Source organism: Myotis davidii, unplaced genomic scaffold (assembly GCF_000327345.1).
Source record: "Myotis davidii unplaced genomic scaffold, ASM32734v1 scaffold332, whole genome shotgun sequence".
Taxonomy (NCBI): Eukaryota; Metazoa; Chordata; class Mammalia; order Chiroptera; family Vespertilionidae; genus Myotis; species Myotis davidii.
Genome location: NW_006285779.1, coordinates 5154044 through 5163794, shown reverse-complemented (window position 1 = coordinate 5163794; position 9751 = coordinate 5154044). Strand labels below are relative to the sequence as shown.

Genomic DNA, 9751 nt, shown 5'->3' with positions numbered 1-9751 from the left:
CGGGGGAGGAGACATATTTAATACTTTAAACAATAAAGAATTTAAATTTAAAAAAATAAAAGATAAAACAAGAGTCCAGAGCAAATAAAAATGACAGTGAGAACTCTGGTGGCAAACAAACAAAGGGTCCTCTCATTGTCTTCAACTCCTTGCCTGGTACAGCTTGGGTAAGGCCCCTAGTTCATGGATCCCAGGTCACGGAGGCCTGGGTTCCAAAGCACCCAGGTGAGGCTGCGTCTGAGCTTGGGCCACATCTATGGAATGCTCTGCCCAGTGTCTCCTGAGCTTCTGCCCCTCTCTGCCTCTTCCTCCCAGATCACACGGCAGCAGTACCAGAATGCGCTCACCGCCTGCCACATGGACAACTCACCCCAGTCCCCCGACATGGAGGCCTTCACTGACGGAGACTCCACCAAGGCCCCCACGACCCGGGGCACACCCCAGAGCCCCAAGGATGACGCTGCTGTCATCCTAAACAACAGGAACAGCCTGCCATGTAAGTCAGTCAGGCGGGTGGGCCGGGCTGCCTTGAGGTGAGGACAGCCCTGCCTTCCTCCTCATGGCTGTCCCGAGCTGCCATCTTGTCCTCATGGAGCCCTGGTCTTCTCCAAAGCAGAGAGGTGACACACGTACTGTTCCCCCCAGGCAGCCGCTCCGATGGGCTGAGAAGCCCCGGCGAGGTCGTGTACCTGAGGATGGAGGAGATGGGCTTCCCCCAGGAGGATATGACAGACTTCCAGGAGCACAGCACACAGCAGCTCTCAGTGTCTCCTGCAGCCATTCCCACAAGAGCAGGTCCGGGAGGGAAACTGGGCCCCAGGAGCCAGGGGGGTCTTCACCACAGGGCACTGGGTGAGGGGAGCCTGGGATCCCAGCCCCCGTGTAAAATGTCCCGCCTCCTTACGCCTCCTAACGTCTACTGGGCAGCTACCGTGCATCAGACCCTGGAAGACAGTGTGTTTGGAACTAGGCTTCCACCTGGGTTCAGAGCCTGGCTCCTTCACTTAGGACAGTGGTTCTCAACCTTGGCTGCACATTAGAATCACCTGGGAATCTTTAAAATCCTAATTTCTGGGCCTCATCATTAGTAACAAAGTAACAGAATTTGCAGAGGATGAGGCCCAGAAATCAGGATTTTAAAAATTCCCAGGTGATTCTAATGTGCAGCCAAGGTTGAGAACCACTGACTTAGGAGCTATGCAATTTGGGGCAAGTTACTTTATCTGAAGATTCGGTTTCCTTGTCTTAAAAGGTACATTTCCTTATGTTAATAGATACAAATCGCAGTAACCAGCTCATAAAGTAGCTTTGAGCGTCGATGAGCTAACACATACAGAGGGTACCTTCCAGTGCTTGGTGCCATGATCTCTAAATAGTGCACAGTTATTGTTAGGGCTACTTTACAGATTAGGACATTGAAGTCAGCCGTCACTCTCATTGGCAGGGCTCTTCCCTTCCTTTGAGGCCCAGGGACCAGATGTAATCTGTAGGAGCTGTCCTGAAGTCTGAGACCGTATCACCTCCCTCTGAGACACTGCAGGCCTCTGTCTTGATGGTGGTGTTGCTCCGAGCTCCCAGCGTCCCAGCAGTCCTAAGGTCCTTCTGTTCTTGCCTAAGATATGCTTGCCTGAGATATGTTTGAACTTGTAGCTAACGCAGAAAATCTGGGACATACATAATTACTATTCTAGGACCTAAATTTAGGACTGATGCTCTTTTTCTCCCACCCACACTGAATTTAGTAGCTAAAACATGTACCGAGAAATTGTATCAAAAGAATAAGAATGGAGGAGTTGGGATAGGCTTTGGAGATTATCTAACCCATCGTCCTCTATGGCACATGAGGACCCTGAGACCTGGAGAAGGGAGGTGACTTGCCCCATCGGTATGCTGCATTAGAAACGGACTCAGCCTCCTGGCTTCGGGTGCGGTGCCATTTCCATCATTTTGTCCTCCAGGTTAGGTTCTTCCTGCATTGGCACTAAGAGCTGGGCTCCTTCCTGGCTCTGAGATTCTAGGGCTTTTGAATTCTCACTGGGTTCAGTGGGAGAAGACCTGGCACGTGCTTAATTGTTATTGAGCCCTGTGGTTTTCCAGGATCTGTACAAATAGAGGAAGGACACATCACCACCTGTCCTGCTTTTTGTCTGGCAAAAAATGCTGAGAACATCTTGTTCCCTTCTCTCTCCTGCCAAACAGGGTTTGAGTAGTTAATTCTTGTTCTCTCTTTGTTCCTTTTGTGGCACTAAAGTGCCCCTTGCTAAAGGCTCCCTGGGCATCCCTCCCTTGTTGGAGCCACTGCTGCCTTAGCACTGGTGCTACACTCTCACCTGCTAAGAAATGTCAGCCAGAATCATCCCACCTCGGTCCCTGGGTGTGCACGTTGGAAACGGTTGTGTTCTTTCTTCTTTCCTTTCAGCATCGGATAGTGAATGTTGTAACATCAACCTGGACACAGAGACCAGTCCCTGCAGTAGTGACTTTGAGGAAACCATGGGCAAGAGGCTGCTGAGAACCTTGAGTGAGTATCTCCTCACCCAGACGAAAGCCACCTACCAGCTGGGTAGTAGAAAAAGCATGTTAGGCTCTTCCTCATGGAGGAGGAACCAGTGACTCCTTTGGGGAACCCTAATGAGGTACAGTCAGGGGAATCCATCATAGGCCCTGGGCTGTTTTGCATCCTTGATAATTGGGGATCAGAGGATGGGAAAGGCATGATCCCGAGGTATTACATGGGCCTTACTCGGTTCCCTCCAGGAAATCTCCATTCCATTGGCACTAGCCTGGGTCTGTGGCTTTGTAGAGCTGTCATCTCAGGGGAAAGGTGAATCCTAGTCCTTCAAGATGTAAATATGCTGCCTGGCTGGTGTGGCTCAATGGTTGACCTATGAACCAGGACAGGAGGTCACGGTTCGATTCTTGGTCAGGACATATGCCTGGGTTGTGGGCCCGATCCCTAGTGTGGGGCTTGCAGGAGGCAGCCAATCAATGATTCTCTCATCATTGATATTTCTCTCTCTCTCTTCCTTCATCTCTGAAATCAAAAAAAATATATTTTTTGAAAAATGTAAATATGCTGATAGCAGCAGCAGGTGACAATGCAGATTGCTTCCTGCCAAACTGTCTCCATTTCTGCTTCTATTTTGAAGAGAGCTTAGACCACCAAGAGAGTATGAATGTCCTCTGAGTCCTACAGATGGATCCTTACAAACTGTGTTTTTCAGGTGGTCGAAAAAGGAAGAGGTCACCCGATGGAGAGAGAGCCTCTGAGGAGAACTCCAATTTAACACCTCTCATCACATGATGGGCAGACAACTTTTGCTGGGTGTGTGACATTCCAGAGCTTTGGGGGAGAACCCACCCTCCTGTCATCTGCTTCTCCCCAAGGCCTCCCACAGGTGACAGAGCGTTCTGCTTCCCTCACCACCTCTTCACCCCTGTCAGTTTAGCAGACTTTCCCTCATCGCCTCCAGTTGGACTCAGAGCCTGCAGTGGCCAAGATGGAAGGAGGTGCCTCGAGTGGAACATGCTAGAAATGGCCTCGTCCACAGCACAGCCTGGGACTGGAGAAGACATGACTCCAGGCTGACAATACCACTCTGGGACCCCTAATGCCCTTTTTGTTCTACGAGATTCCCCTGATGCCATATTTCATGCGTAGCTTAGCTCAGAAGGTGCCGCTGACAGGCACAGCGGAGGCTGGAGCAGCAAGCGTGACGGTGTGTTCAGAAGATGCACCAAGAATTCCTCCAGAACTTCAGGGCAGCTGGACTCAGCCATGTGGGCGTGACATGACAATACAGAAAACTGTTGGTGACCAGTTTCCTGTTAGGTAAGGGCTCCAGCAGCCTGGGAACTGGGTCTCAGCTGGAGTGGAAAGAATGCCAGATGGAACCTCAAGTCACTGATTTTCCCAGGGACACATCTGCTTTGGCTCCCAATCGGCAGTTACCAATCCATCAGTAAATCTGCTCTGGAAGAGGAGGGACCGGGAACAGAGAGACCCAATTGGGAGCCAGAGATGGAGCTTCAGGTTTTAAGTTCAAATCAAAGCAAATATGTATTTTCCCATATACATGTGTGTGTATATGGAAAAATTCTAAGCTGTTGAAGCAAGTTTAGCCATGACAAACCAAAGAGTGCCCACGTCAGCCAAGACGGATGCAAGCTCTCATGGGACTTCAGTGTGCATTACACGGGAACATTGAAGAGTACTCCTCTTTCTCATCCACTCCCCCCACTCCTCCCCCTTACTGCACCCCCAGCAAGTTAGCCATGTGTACTTTATTCCAAGAACATACTAAATTTCTGCCATTTCACTTGGATGTGGGGGCAGATGCAATTCCAAGCATAACCATCAGATGGCAGGATGACTGCACGTACCTACGTGAAAAAAAAAGTTCTGATCGGGACACAGAGCCAGCCTTAGGGAAAATGTGGAAGTGAAGGTCTTTGGGACCCCAAGTCCCTTTCTGATCTATCGCCCTGATCCAGTGCTGCCTGCTGAATCTCCAAACCATTCCCTAACTTTTCCCTGGGGTGGGGCACCAGGCTTACCTCCCCTTCCTCCACAACCATTACTCCTCTTGCCCCACACCCATTCAATTAGTAATCACATGATGGTTCCTCTGGGTTATTTGCAGCTTATCCATAGGAACCTTTAACTCAGGGGTTCTTAACTTGGGGGGTCCATCACTCCAGGGGGTCCATTGTTGGACTTCATAGGGTCTATGAAACCCCTAACACTAGGAATTTAGTGTCTGTGTTCTTATGCCTGTTTTCCAGAGGGCTAAAGCTTTCATAGATCCTCAAAGGTCCTGGATCCACAAAGGGTTAAAACCTACTTTAACGGAAAGTGGAGCTTTCAGCCCAAAGTTTCTGCAATGCAGAGTGAAGTGAGCACTGGCAGTCTGAGACAGATTTTTAATTGTAAGTGGTCTTCGCAAGTGTCCTTGAAATTGATGGGGGGAGCTGGCACCCACCGAGAAGTGGAATTCCTCGGAAATTCTTGGCACAACCTAGGCTGTTGTACAGCCTACACCCCACATAACCTCATCCCCTCTCCCCCTCCGAACCGGAGCAGGTGTTGCAGACAGGAAGGCCACGGCGTGTGGAAGACTTTCCAGCTGGTGATGCCTTTTCCAGCAGCGTATTAGCAATGTATTACTGACTTCACATCCTTTGCCTGGCTCTGCCTGAGGCTCAGTAGTGCATGACTTCTAGATAGTTCCAAGGCTACCACCTGCCCCCAACACCTACTCTTGCCTGGTAGGAATAGCAAAGTGTCACCCCCTCACCCCGCCCTGTGCTGGGTGCCTCAGACCCAAACCAGGGGACTGAGTTTCAAGTAAGAACTGTTATGCAGTCTTCTTGCATTACCACTTAGGCCACAGGGCTCAGGCCACTGCTGTTGTGTTACCTCCATCCCTTTGCAGAATCCCTAAGGAGCCTGTAACCACTCTCATTCCCATTCCCCAACCCCACTCTCCCCAATTTTCTTCAGGTTACAAAAAGTTAAAAAAAAAAAGACTTTAATTTTAAAATAAAGCATTTATGAAGACTTAATGAATTGTAAATAATTTTTCAATAAAATGAAAATGCTCTCCTGGAATGTGACTGGTTTCCTTGCCCTGAATCTGGGAGTTCTGAAGTGTTTTCATTTGAGATGCAGGTTGGGTGGAGCTCACCTGTGATTATCTCACGGGGCCCACCTGCCTGAAGAGGCTTGGCTCTGAAGGCCAGGTGTGAGGCTGCGGTCAAGGTTACAGGAAGGCTCCAGTGCTGTACTTTGGGAAGACAGATAGGTAAGCTTTTGCAGAAACAAATGCCAGAAGTGGAAATAAAACTCAAATGAGAAGCTAGAGTGTGACTGAGAACAAGAAAGAAGCAGGAAGACACTAATTATTTGTGGAACCCATGTGATGCATGAGGCACTGGTGGGTGCCTTCCAAGCTCAAGATCTTTCTTGGGAGGAACACAAAGAGTTGGGGTGGGGGGAAGGAAGGAGCTTCACATGGAAAAGCAAAAACTAGGAATAACAACTGCTACTTCAAATATTTGTAAGGTCATCAATTAGAAGTGCCAGTGGACTTGGTATCTGTGGTTTAAAGGCAGCGAGTAAGGGAACCAGGGGAGTAGGACAGACAACGACCAAAATCTGAATCAAGGTAAATGACCTCTGTAAGGTGCTCCATCAACAGAATGGGATGCTTTACCAAGTAGGGAAAACCTCTGCCCCTCTCCCGCCCGCCGCCCCGCCCCCACCCCAAAATGAACAGGTCAGGGACAATATGGCAGAGACTATAGCTCTGAGAGAGGCTGGAGTTAATGACTTCTAAGACACCAATCAGCCCTCAAGACTAGGATTTTATAATAACTCAAAAGCACGTTAGAAAGGGGAAGATCCTGTTAAAATAACTAGAATTATCTTTCAATATTTTCAAACTCAAGACTCCAATTCTACAGAACTGTATGGGGAGAGTTCCTTGGACTCTCTGGAAAATGTGATCTATGTTCAAGTGGCTCTAATTGACTAGGAGGTGCTCCACTGCATTGGGCAGGGCTGTGATCTAGAATCACCCTGAGTGATGTCAACCCTTCTAGGAATCCATGAAGTCCAAGGTCTTAAGTGATATAAGACAGCTGGCCTCTGAAGGACAAGTCCAGAAAACTGGCAAAGAGGTGGGGTGCAAAGCCTTCACCAATGGTAAGCCTGTTACAAGAACACATTAGGTTTTCTTTAGCAACTAGTACATCCCTCTATAGCATTCTTTTTTTAAATATATATTTTTATTGATTTCAGAAAGAAAGAGGGAGAGAAACATTGATGAGAGAGAATCATTGACTACCTCCTGCATGCCCTCTACTGGGGATCAAGCCCACAACTGGGCATGTGTCCGTGACCTGAATCGAACCCGGGACCATTCAGTCCGCAAGAAAACCCACTATCCACTGAGCCAAACTAGCTAGGGCACTATAGCATTCTTTTTTTATATATATTTTATTGATTTCTTTACAGAGAGGAAGGGAGAGGGATAGAAAGTTAGAAACATCGATGAGAGAGAAGTATTGATCAGCTGCCTCCTGCACACCCCCCACTGGGGATATGCCTGCAACCAAGGTACATGCCCTTGACCGGCATCGAACCTGGGACCCTTCAGTCCCCAGGCCGACACTCTAACCTGAGAGCCAAACCGGCCAGGGCTATAGCATTCATTTTAAGCCATGGGTTACAACCTATTGGTGGATACAAAATCAATTACATAGAGTCTCAATCAGCACTTTTATTTCTTTAGTGAAATGGAACATAAAAGAATAGAATGGACTAGAAAATATCAGAATGCACTGCATGTAGCAAGAGTATATACTGTTTTGTGAAACTTTTAGTTAACTGTGTGCATGTGATGTAAATATATTTTGTACCTTGGCTGCCCGAAAGAACTAAAGCTTAGGGCTAGGGACACAACCATGCAGAAAGAGCAGGGACACAGACACTCTGGGTAGAGGTGATGCGTTTTACTGACAGCCAACACCCACAATTACATATGGCTCTTCAGATAACTTGATCTTTGGGACTAGACTTTGTACAGAGTCAAGCAACACATAGAAGCACACAAGTGACACGGGCAAGACACTGGCTTCTAGCAAGGGAGCAAGATATCTACAGCTCATGATCAAAGTACCATTTTATTCTTCTTAAACAGAAAGCTTAATTTGCTCTGGCCTTCAGAAAGGCTCTAACTTGGCCCGCATCTCTTTTCAAGAGATGTTCTCTTCAAGTGGGGCCAACCTCACCAGAGCAGCCTTTTGGTCTTGCAATAGTCTGATCCATGATGTATACAACTAGACTTGTGCAGGCAGGGAACACACTCGACAGAGGGCCGCTTTGGTGGTGCTGGTTTCAGTGGTACCTCTTTACTTGATTTTGGTGACTGCTTCATGGATGGAGGTGGCCACATAATCTAGGTTTTTGGTGGTTAAGCCACACATGTTGATCCGACCACTTGGCAGCAGATAGATGTGCTTTTCACTGACCAGATATTCAACTTGCTTGGCTGTTGAAAACAAAGAGAGGTATAATCAGAGTAGTAGGGATCCTTTAAGCCTCAGCAACTCCATGACAATTTTAGTTTTCCTTCTTTGCCTCGTAGTACAGAGAAGAAAAACCAAAGGAGCTATTTTGTCCAATTGTTCACAGGGAAAAATCCTCAATCGATTCTGAAAACTAGTCGGATTAGCTGACTTTCTAATCCCCAAGAAGCTTAATATCGCTCCTCCTCATGGGAATTTTAATCTGGGACTACCTCCCAACCAAACCTTGCACATCCCATTCACAGGACACGCTATCAACTGAAACAACCCTCAGACTTCAGAACATTCCACTGACACAAAAAAAACTGGTTATGAAGTGCTTCTTTCATCTCTCCCTTAACCTGAATTTGCTTATCCCTGAGCACCTAGAAGCAACCTCCCTTGGACATTTCACTTTCACAGTACATTGTACAAGGCCCTGTGCATGAGAGGAGCTGGGTAAATGTTGTGTGCACGAACCAACGGGCTAGAAACCTGCAGACACCGCTCTGATCTGGCATGTCCTAGCTCTCTCATTCAAACATAAACAGGAGCGCTTTCCCATGTGTTTGCAGAACTTCTCATGGACAGAGCAGGTAGGGACTGCCTGGACTTCCTTTATGCCACAATCTCTAGAGCTGTTTTGCTTTGTTGCAAGGCCATGAGAGAATTTCAACCGACTGTTGTCTAGTTTGTACCCTTAAGACACCATCATTTGAGGGAATGGGATGGTAATTGTTATGGACTGAATGCTTGTGTCGCTCCAAAATGTAGGTGGAAACCCTAACCCCAATGTGATGTATTGGGAGGTGGAGCCTTTGGCAGGTGATTAGGTTCGATGAGGCCATGAGGGTGGAGCCCCATAATGGGAGTAGTGCCCTCATGAGAGACTAAAGAGAGCGTGCTCTCTCACCATTATGTGAGCATGAAGCAAGAACACAGCCACCAGCAAGCCAAGCAGAGAAGCCCCACCAGGCCCTGACCATGCTGGCACCCTGACCTCAGACTTCCCAGGCTCCAGAGCTGTGAGAAACACATTTCTGTTGTTTAAGCCACCCAGTCTGTATTTTGTTATAGCAGCCCAAATAAGATGGTGACAAAATCCTAATAATCAGGAGCAAACCCTGTGCCAGCCAGTGTTCTAAGCACTTTATATTAACTCAGTTCATCTTTTTAAAAATTGATTTAGGAAAAGGGAGGGGGGGGGGGGGCAGGAGGGAGGGAGAGAGAGAGAGGGAGAGAGAGAGAGAGAGGGAGAGGGAGCGAGAGAGAGAGAGAGAGACAGAGAGAGAGAGATGGCATTCTGGTGGCCCTGGTTTATAGTAACATGCAGGACCTTTGGTGTCCCAATTACTGCCAAGCCAGGCACACAAGCTCCACATGCAGGTGAGTGGCCATGTCTGCAACATATGGCCTGGCCAGTGGGTGCTCGGGAATAACTTATTAAATGAATGATCCCTCTATCACTGGAAGGGACAGCCACTGCAAACAGGCCCTACTGACGGCTGACCAAGATCATTCAAGGCTACCCACTGGACACTCAATCATCTTTTAATTCCAACTATCAATCTAAGTTTTTATTTGTGACATGGAAAGGTAACTTTCTAACCTCTTTTTTGAGGGCAATGCTTAAGAGACTAGGAAAGACCGGTTAAGAAATTATGTCCCTGCTATGGGGCGG

General features: G+C 47.9%; 2 protein-coding genes across 2 annotated transcripts in view; one reads left to right on the top strand and one right to left on the bottom strand.

Annotated features, from left to right (window-relative positions):
- The window catches only part of CNNM1 (cyclin and CBS domain divalent metal cation transport mediator 1), a 50156-nt gene extending 44882 nt beyond the window's left edge, over positions 1–5274 (top strand). Inside the window, exons 9-12 of the mRNA XM_006756569.2 lie at positions 316–496; positions 646–795; positions 2420–2521; positions 3225–5274. Coding sequence (XP_006756632.1) covers positions 316–496; positions 646–795; positions 2420–2521; positions 3225–3304 — 513 coding nt within the window. The 3' untranslated portion in view covers positions 3305–5274. The remainder of the gene's footprint in view (positions 1–315; positions 497–645; positions 796–2419; positions 2522–3224) is intronic.
- A 1994-nt stretch (positions 5275–7268) lies between these two features.
- Positions 7269–9751, bottom strand: part of GOT1 (glutamic-oxaloacetic transaminase 1, soluble) — a 19876-nt gene continuing 17393 nt past the window's right edge. Inside the window, exon 9 of the mRNA XM_006756568.2 lies at positions 7269–8054. Coding sequence (XP_006756631.1) covers positions 7915–8054 — 140 coding nt within the window. The 3' untranslated portion in view covers positions 7269–7914. The remainder of the gene's footprint in view (positions 8055–9751) is intronic.